This window comes from Thermobia domestica, chromosome 2, assembly GCF_964235325.1.
Source record: "Thermobia domestica chromosome 2, izTheDome1.hap1.1, whole genome shotgun sequence".
Lineage (NCBI taxonomy): Eukaryota > Metazoa > Arthropoda > Insecta > Zygentoma > Lepismatidae > Thermobia > Thermobia domestica.
In genome coordinates this window covers 286,774,364-286,787,260 of record NC_137455.1, presented here as the reverse complement: position 1 = coordinate 286,787,260, position 12,897 = coordinate 286,774,364, and the positions used below count along the sequence as shown (strand labels likewise).

At 34.7% G+C, this 12,897-nt stretch overlaps 1 protein-coding gene across 4 annotated transcripts in view; it reads right to left on the bottom strand.

Annotated features, from left to right (window-relative positions):
• Positions 1-1,209: 1,209 nt before the first annotated feature.
• Positions 1,210-12,897, bottom strand: part of LOC145678540 (uncharacterized) — a 137,965-nt gene continuing 126,277 nt past the window's right edge. For all 4 annotated transcript variants that reach the window (XM_081748810.1, XM_081748811.1, XM_081748807.1 and 1 more), the window contains one exon: positions 1,210-5,208. Coding sequence is in view for 2 of the 4 variants with exons in the window: in XM_081748807.1 (XP_081604933.1) it covers positions 3,980-4,975 (996 nt within the window). In the remaining 2 variants the exon portion in view is untranslated. The remainder of the gene's footprint in view (positions 5,209-12,897) is intronic.

Sequence of the window (12,897 nt, the reverse complement as noted above, 5' to 3'; positions counted from 1 at the left end):
GGAGGCTTTGCCTGAAAATGTGAAAATTCTGTAAGATATTTCATATATTTAAGCAAGATTTCGGGGGGAGGGGGTTAAGCTCGGAAGCTCCCTAAATACGCCACTGTATATATATATATATATATATATATATATATATATATACACCTTATAACCTCTTGCTTTGAAACTACACTAACATAAACCTAATGTCGAATGAGAATTGAAACTACAGCTAATGTTTTGCGGAGCAAACTTCCAACATGAATTAAGAAGACAGCTGAAGCTTAAATCTTGCAAGGTATACTCATACTAGTAAAATATCAATAACTTAACATTTGAGCAATTAGTACAGTAGTTTTCAAGTCGTGATTCTAATAAAAGTTACAATGAAACCTGTCTATGTTAGCCACCATCGATTCCATTGAAAAGTGGCCAACTTACAGAAAACAAGTCTGATTGGTGTATTTTTAGAATAGGATTTCTAGTATTATTTGATTGTAAAAGTTTAATAAGCAATGGCACAACAGTTATTTTTAAATAATGTATATAGAGTAATCATAACAATGTACAGTACTAGAAAAAAAACTACAGTATGTTTAATATATGTACCTTTTTCTTCCTGAAAACTAGTATGGTACATTGAATTATTCAAACTGAAAACAAGAAAAATAAAATTATAAATTGAAGACTTTACACGCAGTTTATATAATTTTCTTTTGACAGTGACAAATATTTTCTGTAGAGACCTTTCGAAAAATAGTGAATCAGTTATTAAAACAAATTTATTCATCGTGGTTCATTCTAGATGAATTTATTTCTTTGGCACATATGCACATTCTAATTTTGTAGTTAACCACCTCTTGTTAATGAGCTACAAGATGTTTTGAGAAAATTTTAAGGGAATTCATATCTCAAAACCTCCGTTACCTTTCGACACGCCGTCAGGTGCCAATAAGTTGACAACCTTAAGAATTTTCCGGAATTACTAAAGCTCCCCACTAATGAAAAAAGCCGATACAGCTGATGGTTTTACCAAAACAGACAAGGAAAACAAATAGGTACAACCATTTCCTGAATTTCTGTACGTGCTATTTCTCATTCACATCTTCCTTCACTATCCCTTTATCAGGGTTGTGTTCTAACCATTAACTTCCAGGAACAAATTGTGGGATTCCATGTTTCTTTGTCTCCAGTCACAATTATAGAACATCTGCCTCTCACATGGGAATACGAAAGAGTTATAAGAAAAATAACAAAATGGTATTTTGCGTGCCAAGATACGCAGGTAAATTTAGCATTATCATCATACGATAAACATTGCTTCAATGCGACCAATTTTCAACATAGACATGTGGCCAACTTTCAGAGTAATAAGTAATGAATGCCTTACGGGAAAATGCAGGTTCAAAACGTACCAGACCAAGATGAGCAGGTGGCCATTTTAGAGAGGTGACCAAGTTGACAGGTTTTACTGTACATGGTTTTAACATTTGGAAATATTGAGAATTAAATGATATAATTGGCGTGAAAAGAACTTCATTTTTTTTTCATTTTAACTACTGTAATTATTTTCAATTCGAAGTAAATTTTCAACACTCAAGGGTGGAGACGAAAAAATCCGGCTCTTTTTTCCTTCTGTTTTTGAACATAATGGAGGTTTTAACTTCTTATTATTTTCTTATTTAACTATCACATGTTTTCCGGTAGTGGATTCAACAATCGAAACAGTTCCTATACAAAATATAGTATTTGTGAGTCTTACGTTCAATCAAGAATGCCAATCTTGATTGGTTTATATTGACATGGCATTGTACGCCTGAAAGGGTAAGTTATCACCCCAACTTATCACTGAAGACATTTGGTTGCCTAAGCACCTTAGTGCTTGAAAGTTATAAATCTTCCTTTTCGGTTGCCTATATTCAAACTAGTGCCAGAAAATACCACAATGAACAAAGAAACAGAAGCAAAACCATTTTTGTTTTGTTATAAAATAATGCTTACACTTTGCTTTCTATTCGGGGAAGACTTTACTATGCGCTTCTGGTATTCTGTTGGAAGCATCGGAGTTCGCAAAATGAAACACATGAAGGGCCACTTTGAGTATGGTAATTGTTTAGCACAGTAATGGTATATTATTCACATTTCTTCTTTATATACTGTTACAACGTATTAATATTTGAAACAGAAAACTTGAGGACTGTATTTTTAACGTCTTCCTATTCAAACTATTTCTATAAATGTGATACATATGCTCATCCTTGGCTTCCATATCTTTTGTAAAATCTGTCATGGGGTCACGATCTTTTAGTGCAGGAGCTCTCACCTGTGGTGCGAAGCGTCCCTAGTTCGGTCTCATGCCATTTGAGTTTGTGTTAGACAACATTGTGTCGATATGTTTTTTCCACATTATCATTCCACTATTTCTTTCATATTATCCTCCCCTTTTATTAATCACGTGTCTTTTTTTAGCCTAAAAGCATAACTGTCAGACGTTCAACTAAGTATTTATTTTCTTTTTCTTAGAACACTTTAGTAACTGAAGTTAAAGTTTATGTATAAATTGTATACGAAAATTACGTGAATCAAAATTTAATCACGACATTCTTAATAAAATTATTAGTATCATTCTTAATGTTTTTACTAGAACGTTTTTGTTGCTAAATATGACAACTCTACAAACAATTCGTTGGAAATAGAGATCACCGCATCCAATGATTTGCCCTCTTTTTTTTCTCTATTAGACGAATGATTTTCTTCGGTTTTTGATAATTTTTCATGTTCTTTATTCAGAATTCAGTATTTAAATATTTTATTTTGTATTGTAATGTAAAAATAAAGGTGACACATAGTCATTTCATCATTAAATTTTTAAAAAATCTCAAAATTTCCGTCTAAGTTATAGAAAACTTCCTTCTCATTTAAAAAAAAAAAAAAAAAAAAAAAAAACTTTTACTGATACTTTCTATATCTGTTGAGAAATGTTTTCTTCACTCAGGCTGTGAAGGAAGAATTTCTTGCTGGCAGAGCTTCTCAAGTTAGGAAAAAATTGTGAAACGAATTTTCTTGGAAAGATCCTTTGGTATTCAAGAAGAAATGAGGCACATCCAGAAAGTAAATTCCGAAAGTGCCCAATATGGCACACGTGGTAGAGCAACTCTAGCCATAACCTGGCGCAAGTGCTGTTTATGGAGTCTATGATGAGAGAACTGCGCTATGGTTAATATGACTGCGTGCAGTGTCTCCCGCCGAATGCTAGGTACACGCGGTAATCAGGTTTTCCCACGCTAAGTAGCTGTCGGCATCATAGTCCACCAGCAGTTGTGTGAAGTTTATAGACCTGATGTCATGAGTGAAGGTATGATCAGAAGATCGTGCAGACAATTTACGGCAGACCGCACTAATGTCCACGACGAACACCATAGTGGCCGAACGTCCATGATTACGCTTGAATTGGTGGAAAGTTACAGCAAGCAATTCTTAATAACAATGTCCAAATTCCCATGTCAGTTTCCGCAGATCTCTCATTCCCTGTTGCATGAGATAGTCACCCAGCAACTGCAGTTTCGCAAGTTGTGTGCACAACGGTTTCGGAAACAACTGACAGCGGACCAGAAGAATAAACGCCTAGCGTGTGGTTTATCTTCTTGCTGCGTTACCACCAGGCTCGCGTCCAGTGACTTCTATACGTTCCTCCACCTAAGCGATTTCTGCCCGGACGTTTCAAGAGCGCAGTTAAGTCGTGCATACGGCAGTGACGTCTTGATTCCACTACTTGGCGGCAGAATTCTTTGACACAATCATTCAAAAGCTGGTTCCGCGTTACGACAAACATCTCAGTAAGGGATGATGTATATGTTGAAAAGTAGGTTATGTATCACTACCTTCACAGCAATAAATTCATTTTCTTCTGATGTTCATTTTTCACTTTACAGTCCACCGGAACTTACCTTCTGAATGATCCTCGTGCAAAGACTTTATCTGTTACGATAATTCTTTTCTAGGTACCATCACATTTCCGTGCTAAGTTTGCCAAATGTGTTTGTGTATTGAGATGATACCTAAGATGTGATGCTTGTACAAATTTTCTATCACAGATATCACACATAAAAGGCTTCTCTCCCGTGTGGATTATTCTATGACGTCTTAAAGAGGTATGAAATCTGAAACTTTTACCACACACCTCACATGTAAAGTCTTTTGCTCCTTTATGTATGTCGTAATGAGATTCCAGATGGTGACGTCTGGTGAAGCCTCTACCACATTGTTCACAAACATGAGGCCTTTCATTTGTATGAGTTCTTAAATGTGTCTTAAATGCACAAGTAAATGTGAACGTCATATTGCAGTATTGGCACTGATATGGTCTCTCTCCAGTGTGTGATCTATAATGGACCCTAAGGTTAGCCAATGTGCGAAATCGCTTTGTACAAAGATTGCATTGATGCGGTTTTCCGTCCATGTGACACGCAATGTGAAGCTTTAAATAATCTTTCGTTGATAATGCTTTACCACAATGGTCACATATGTAAGTTTGTTTGTCATGTGTTTGCAAATGTCTTCTTAAAGTGTGGTATCTACTAAAACATTCGCCACAATCATGGCATTCATAAGGCTTTCCACTAGAAGAATGTAGACGAACATGCTGTTTCAATGTAGCTGGATTTTTGAATTTCTTTCCACATTGCTGACACACAGAAGGTATTTCATTTAAGTGCGTTTTTATGTGAGCCCGTAACTCACTTTTTTTGTTCCATTCAGTCATACAAAAAAAGCACGTAAAACTGTTTTCCTCATTACAAATCTGAGCAAATCTATTTTCTTCATTACAAATGTCAACAAAGCTGTTTTCTTCTTCACAAATCTCAACATTTTCATCTTTAATTATCTCTGGTTTAGTTTCTGGAAGAATCTCAGTGTGAATAAAATGAGCGACGGTGGTAGACTGGGCATTTAGCGAACTCATGTTCGCCTCAGTTGTGGTTAAGAATTCCATATGTTAATATACAAGTGTTCAAAGATAGTTTGATTTGTATAAACTTGATTATTCTTCAGAATCGTTTGCAATCGAATTGTTATGGCATTGAATTCGAAATGTTCACCGAGTATGAACGTTATTTTCAATCGATATAGCGAAGTGGTAAATTAAATAAAAGACTTGAAGCTTGTTCCAAATAGTCTGTGGTTGAGTTAAAAAGCCCACCATCGATAGCATCATTTTCGGTTAAACTGAAATAATAATAACAATAATAATAAATTAATTTCATGAAAACTGGTTTTATGCAATTTTGAAACAAATACTAAGTTTATGGCGCAGGAGATTTTTACTACTTACTATTTAATTTGGATTTTAAAATTATAACGAAATATGACACAAATACACTTGTGTCTGTATTTGAATAATTTTGCGTGAATGTACAATTCATTGAATGAGTAGATACAGAGAGAATCGTGTATCTGTATCTCAGCTTCAAATGTTTACGAAATCTGAGTGCGATCACTTATTTTTTCTTTCTTGTAATACAAATGACTACCAAGAATTTTAGAACAAAATGATAAATGCTTTTGGAAATAGTTTATCACCTGTAATTTGATCATGTGTTGAGTCATGATATGCACTTTCTTTACTTAAGTTTATAGTATGGTAATTATTACACAATAAGTTCTGCAGTGAAATGTACAGGCTTATGAAATGTATACGATCACATTATAAGTGCGAAACAGTATCTCCAACGTACGCAAGACAAAGAGGTCAGCTCAAGACCGTGGAGTATGGAAGCTTCTTAGTTGCAGCAGGTAACCTGCCTACAATGGCAGAATACCGATGATGACGATGACGACGAGTATCTTCAAAGATACTGTTTTAGAGTTTCGGTAGTCATTTATATTGCCATTAAAAATAATCGTAGGTAGACCTAAAATATTTGAAGCTGAGGCACAGAGACATGATTCCCCTTGTATTTACTCTTTTAGTTTATAATTTCTTTCACACTGCCTTTCTCACCTCCGCTAACAGTAATTGGTTTAGTAATACTGAAATTGCTGCGCATTGAAAGTTTCAAGATATTGCCTTAAACTAGTTATTATTATGGTAAGCTACCGCTGAACTTAGCTTGTACATGAGCCATAAGAATGCAATTACATCCAACCCATATTTCATTTGGAACGCACACTGCACAAATAGAGACCAGGGAAACCTAGAATTCCTATCAACAGAAGACTGATTATACAAGATCATACGCTTGAAGTAGTTAATATTCCACAAGTACGAAAAAATAGTACGTATGTCTACCTGGGTTTTAAATATCTTAATTGCATCAAACAGGGAAATGCTGAAAAACAAATCGTTATGAAATACGGAATAGAAACATAAATATGCCACCATTTCTAACATTTGCTACATTCTCTCTTTTAATTAAATAATCGAAGAACAACGGGTTGCACCAATGTTGTCACGGTTGCAGTTTTCATGTTCGAAAATGTCAAGTAATACGTTATAGCACATGTACTTCCCGAATATGAATAAACATAAAACTTAAGAAGTGTCAAAACGCACTCCCTATCAAATAAACACACGAGACACGGCAGAGTACCTGTATATTTTCTGACATATCCAAATGAAACTCCATTCGAGCCAATTTCGTAAACTAAACTGTTTCACTTCTACAACGTGCAATACCAAAAGATAAAATATATTTTTTGGTGATTGTCGATACTTGCATCAGGTTCGTAAGAGTCATATTTATATAGAGAATAATAGTATACGTTCTTTACTATAGGCAAATCTGTAAACATGCAATTCTTAGACAATCATAGATGAATTGTCGATGTATCTTGGCAAATTAATGAGAACTTTGTAGATATTCATCTAAACTTCGCAAACATGGGTCTTAACAGAATCTACAAACTGAACTAAGTGTAATATATTTTTAACGAAAATTTCGAAATAAGACATAGCATGCTACATTACACGTATCTGACTCACGATATACTTAAAATCTTGCCATACCAGGGTATTTTGGTAACAGGAGCGGATTACGGGCGGAGCCAATGGAACCCAGGCTCTGGGGCCCCCCAAAATTCCCTCTCTTTAATACTAAAATATAGCAATCAATTTATTGTATTGTAGGCTTTAGACCAATGCCTTTTTTTTTTTTTTTTTTCGCTTGCGGTATCGCTAGAGTTAAGTTTTCTTGCACCAGCGTCTTCACGATACTTATTTTGTGAGGAAATGGGCTATTTTGGGCCTCTACTACAAACCAAATTATTAGCTTGTGGTAACAATTCCTTTGAAATATATCTGTCATTTCAATGTCTTTTAATGACATAATAGAACCTTTGCAGAGCAAAAACGTAAGAAGAAAAACTTTTCTAACTATGTAGCCTTGTACAGCTTTACCTATTTGTATATGTTTTTTTTTTTCCTTTGCTCTATCAGTGTTTTTACAGGGACTGTTAACCATTTGGCTTGTATTTGGCATGTGTGTGTTACACTGCAGTATATGAGCATTTAACTGTTAATAGTGAATGTAATTAAACTAATTACTGTAAGCTTGGAGCACATTAAAATATTACAGCATAGTTCTCGGTGTTTCGATAAGCGCATAAGGTCGTAGAAGGCAGCAGAGTCAATCCATTCTAAGTGATCAAGCATGCGCCGCTCGACCATCTCTAAAAATCTAATTTTTTAAATGAATGTTTATTCTATATCAAAGTACTTCAAAACCACAATTAATTATTTTTTACAACATCCCATGGCGACACAGGGGCTGGCGCCATTTTGCGTTTTTTCGATTTTATGCGTTTACGTTGTTTTGAATATCTCAGCATGCATTTGTCCTAACAAATTGAAAATTGCTGAACATCTCCAACTCGTGCAGAGCTAAAACTTTAATCTCTTAACATTTTTGCCTAAAACAACTTGAAGGGGGTGAAATCAGGGACTGCAGTAGCAACATTTTTGGACATTGAATACATGTTTGGGTAGAGGAAACAAGTGAAGTAGAGGTTGAATTTGTGTGTGCATGTATTCCATTGACAAGTTAATACACAAAAATTTACAAACCTGTATCTGCTCCCAAAGGCCTGAAAAAATATCGTAAAGTTGGGAAATTATGCCAATTTAGCATATTTCACTGTCTAATATCTCCAATGGGCCTGGATAGAAAAATCTGAAATTTGGGAGTAGTTAGTCCTTAAGTATACCATAGCACACAACAAAGCGCGCTGTTTTTGAGCAGAAGGGGGTCAAAGTACTAAGTAATGATGTCATATTGTAGGAGATGTTTTGTTCATAAAATATACTGGAAATCTGTCAGTGTTTACAGCGAGTATGTGTTCACTGACTTGAGAATGTAGATCAAAAGAAGGGACAACAGTCTCCTGCATGAGTTGCCAGTTAAAACAAGAATAAATATGATTGAGTATCATTGATATAGCAAGCAGCAAGAGCAAGGAGTACTTAAGGACTTTTTTTTTTTTTTTTTTTTTTTGGTCAAGGGTGCATTTTGACTTTCCAGTGCTGCTGTGGGTCTGATAAGACAGAATTACAACTAGAGGAAAGAGACGAGCTTGAGAGCCTTGACTGGACTAACCATTCATCCTACTTTATTTTACTTCACAACAACAAATTTCCAGTAGATTTTATGAACAAAACATCCCTCCTAGAGTATGACGTCATTACTTAATACTTTGACCCCCTTCTGCTCAAAAACACAAAACGCGCTCTGTTGTGTTATGGTATACTAAAAGACTAACTATTCCTAAAATTTCAGATTTTTCTATCCAGGCCCACTGGAGATATTGGACACTGAAATATGCTAAATTGGCATAATTTTCCAACTTTACGATATTTTTCCAGGCCTTTGGGAACAGATACAGGTCTGTAAATTTTTGTGTATTAACTTATGACCCCAGACTACATGCACACACAAATTCAGACCTCTACATCAGTTGTTTTCTCTTTCCAAACATGTTTTCAATGTCTAAAAATGTTGCTACTGTAGGCCCTGATTTCACCCCTTCAAATGGCTTTAGGCAAAAATGTTAAGAGATGTTAGGTAAGAATGTTTTAGCTCTGCACGAGTTGGAGAAGTTCAGCAATTTTCAATTTGTTAGGACAAATACATGCTGAGATATTCAAAACAATGTAAACGCCTAAAATCGAAAAAAAAGCAAAATGGCAGCAACCGTCGGGTCGACATGGGGTTGTAAAAAATAATTAATTGTGGTTTTGGAGTACTCTGATATAGGATAAACATTCATGAAAAAATTAGATTTTTTGAATAGATCGAGCGGCAATTTTTCTTTTTTCTCGATCACTTTGCAGGGATTGACTAAGCAAAGAAAGTTTATGCGCTGGAGTTATTCATAACATAACCCTTGAAATATTCGGCTCCAGGGCCCCAAAAGCCTTAATCCGCCGCAAGGCTCTGTCTTGGTTTGTGGAAGAAAGAAAGAAAATTTTCCTCTTTCAATATTTTCGTGAAATTCGGTACCCCGTTGGAATGCTGAGAAACATTGTTCTCTTCTTTGGGTATAGTAGGAATGGTTACCATACTTCTTTTTTTTTTCACGATAAAGTACTTATACATTAGATTTTTTAAAAAAGAAAAATCTATAGGAGTGCACATGGAAAAATATTGCAATTGCACATTACTTCTCCAGAAACACTTAAAAATCTTCTTTGATGATAATCTGTTATGACATGGGCAGCGATAACGGGGTCAAAGGGGGCAGTAGCGCCCCACTTTTTGAAGTGACCCATCGATGTATCTAGTTTAATTTGGAAAAGTTACTGTATATATATATATATATATATATATATATATATATATATATATATATATATATATATATATATTACTGGTTCATAGAAAAGAACGATACCATGTATTTGCCGTTGCGTGAGTACGTAATGGTTATTTCTCTTCCCGTGGTGTTAAGAAAGCTACAGGAATTGCGTTTTAATTGCCACAGAAAATGGTCCAAATATAACCTATTGGAGCGCAATAATTCCAGCGTACTTTCATTACAATGTTATTCAGCCGCTTTAAAACTAATTGAAATAACATTTCGCAACCCCCCCCCCCAAAAAAAAAATCTTTAATTGCATAAAAACTGACAGTTCCTAAAACGTATTTTCTTTTTCCTAATAGTAAGGAATACTGAACAAAAACAGAGTAACAAGAAACAACTTCTATCTTTTCCACTGTTTTGCAGTGTAATATATGAGTGAAGTGGTGTGTTTAGGGGTGTACGAGTGTATATGCAATTAAATTTAGTGAATTCAACATAATTCTAGGTTTCAGAATTATTTTGTATAACTGAAATGTGGAGTGATTCTAAGTATTGTTGAGTTTAGATGTATTCCAAGAAAGTGAAAAACTGCACCTATTGGCAACGAACATGTTTCGGGAAGCTACAAAAGTATTTCTATAAATGTCGTAGCATACGTTCGTAGTATTTATTGTCTTTCTAAGAGTAATAACTAACATACATTTAATAGCATGTGTGGAAGTAAAAATATAAGATGTTTATTAATTCCCGGTTTCAATGTAACTTTTGCAAAACAAGCCTTATTATTCATTACCATGATTAATATTATCCTCTCTATTTATTTGTTTTGCCAATTTGTTATTAAATAATCTGATCATACAATTTTCCAGACAGAATTTTAAGATGTTCATGAGCAAGAAATGAAACCTGTTTTTACACTTTCGTTGTTTAAACCTACAAAGAGCTAGTACCTACTTTCGTTGCTCTTGTCAATTTACTTAATAAAATATGAAATACGATATACGGTATTTTAACTGAAAAAGACAGTATCTTATTAATTATACAGCCTTTCGTCAAACAAAGTGTTAGCATCAACCAGGTAAACTAACATTGATATACAAATATTCAGATCATGTCTTGCCTCCCCACTTTTAACGTCCAATCGCCGCCACTGTCTGTTAGCAGAAATTGTTTTAACATTAGTAACAAACCTGTGAAAGAAACCAGGTCACTTGATAGCAAATTGAATATACCCTAATCATCAATTTTACACTAACAGTATTTATATGTTCCCTAGTTTCAGTTTGTCCTTCTAATATTTTTGTACAGCACACTACCTTTGAACTCGCGCAAGCTTTATATACAAGGAGATCAACCAAATCAGGTACAAAGTGAATGAAACACATACAGAAGATTGTAGTCATGAAATTAGTCGACAGGAACGTGTGGTTCTTTTTCTTTTTCTTGTTTAAGAAAGTACTGAAGCTGAAGCACCTATCTGCAAGTTGGCTAAGAGAAACGAAAGCACTTTTTCTTTTTTTTGTAAGGCAACGGTTACCAACAACGTCTTTTTCTTTTTGCTAGTAGAATATTTTATTTTAACAAAGTTTTTCGAGTAACGGATCCAAATCTTGTGTCAACGGGTGTTATTTATCACTATTATTTGTAACGGTTTCACCCATTCTTAATATAAGCAAATAGTATACGAAAATAATAATAACAAACGTGTGTCTCTTTGTAGCCACGTGGCGAAAGTGCTTGCTTATGTGTATATTCTCCTAGCTGATTCAACTTCCGGTAGGATCTTAGTGGTTGCTTGGTTCCATGGTTTAAGACTTGAACCTACATATTAACGTAGGGTTCGAACCTCACATAAGAACCAACCCAGAGCTGAATTCTGCTCGTGCTAACAATATAGCCAAAAGGGCAAGATTATTGGTCATGCTACAAATGGTAAGAAATTATCTCACATTGCTAGATGTTTTACTTGCCACCTTAGAACTGTAATGAGGTGGCTGGATAGTCGTGCGAAACAAGAGATAGAGAATGAACTAAGTCAAAGATCAGTACTATAAGACCGTGGATTCCTGTTGAAGTACGAAAATCATCCCTTGTGTCATCGATCTGGCTTGAAAGACAAAGCAATATTAAGAGAAAACAGTAAGCCCACAGCTTATTGTGGTTGGATTCCATCACTCACATCTAGGCATAAGAACAGTTTTAACTGACTATCACAATGAAACGAGTCTAGAATTAGGCTCAGAATCGCATCGGTTTTCCAAAAGCTTATTGGGGTCTCATCATTTAGTCTGATGAGCAAGTATTTATCTGAGATTATCAAGGAAGACTGATACAGGCTTTCCAATGCTAATGAAAAAAGAAAGAAAGAAAAAAAAAAGTACAGGAAATCACGACGAAAAAATATAGGAGGTTTCGTGAAGCTGTGAAAAAGGAACATTTCAGTTATTTACTGAAACATTTTGAAAGAACAAGGAGCAAAGCAACTCATATAACAATATTTCTACGTATTGGAAGGAACATTTCAATTATCCAATACGTAGAAAGAAAATCACATGGAAATTACACCAATTGTTATATGAACATACATTCTACTCTAAATATAACTAAATGGGTAATTACCTCGTCGCAAAATTTTATACGAGTTTCTCAGTGTTTTCGTACGTAGCTCATCATCATCAGTATTAAGCAACGACCATAAGGAAAGTAAAAAGGATGTGAATCAGAAAATCAGTGTTTTTAAGACACGTGTCCGAGATGTGAATAATTTAATCACTTGCAAGATCCTATCATTTCTTTGTTAATTCCTTCTTTCCAAATAATATACATAAGTTGCAAAAATCAATACAAAATTCATAAAAAGTCACAAAACACATGATACAAAGAGTTGGTTTGTTAAGTATCTAAATACACAATCGCACACAGAACTTAATGCATCTAAGGAAATATATACAACAGTAAATATATCAGTGTAACTTTCATTTTCTTCAGTGCCTGAATATGCTTATTTGCCATTTTCCGTTTCTCTTTGTTCTGTTCGTCTTGAATTTTCTATAGTTCATTCATCTTCAAGGATGTAGTCTGGATCATTGCCTGGCAACATTAACGTCAACCATGTCCTTT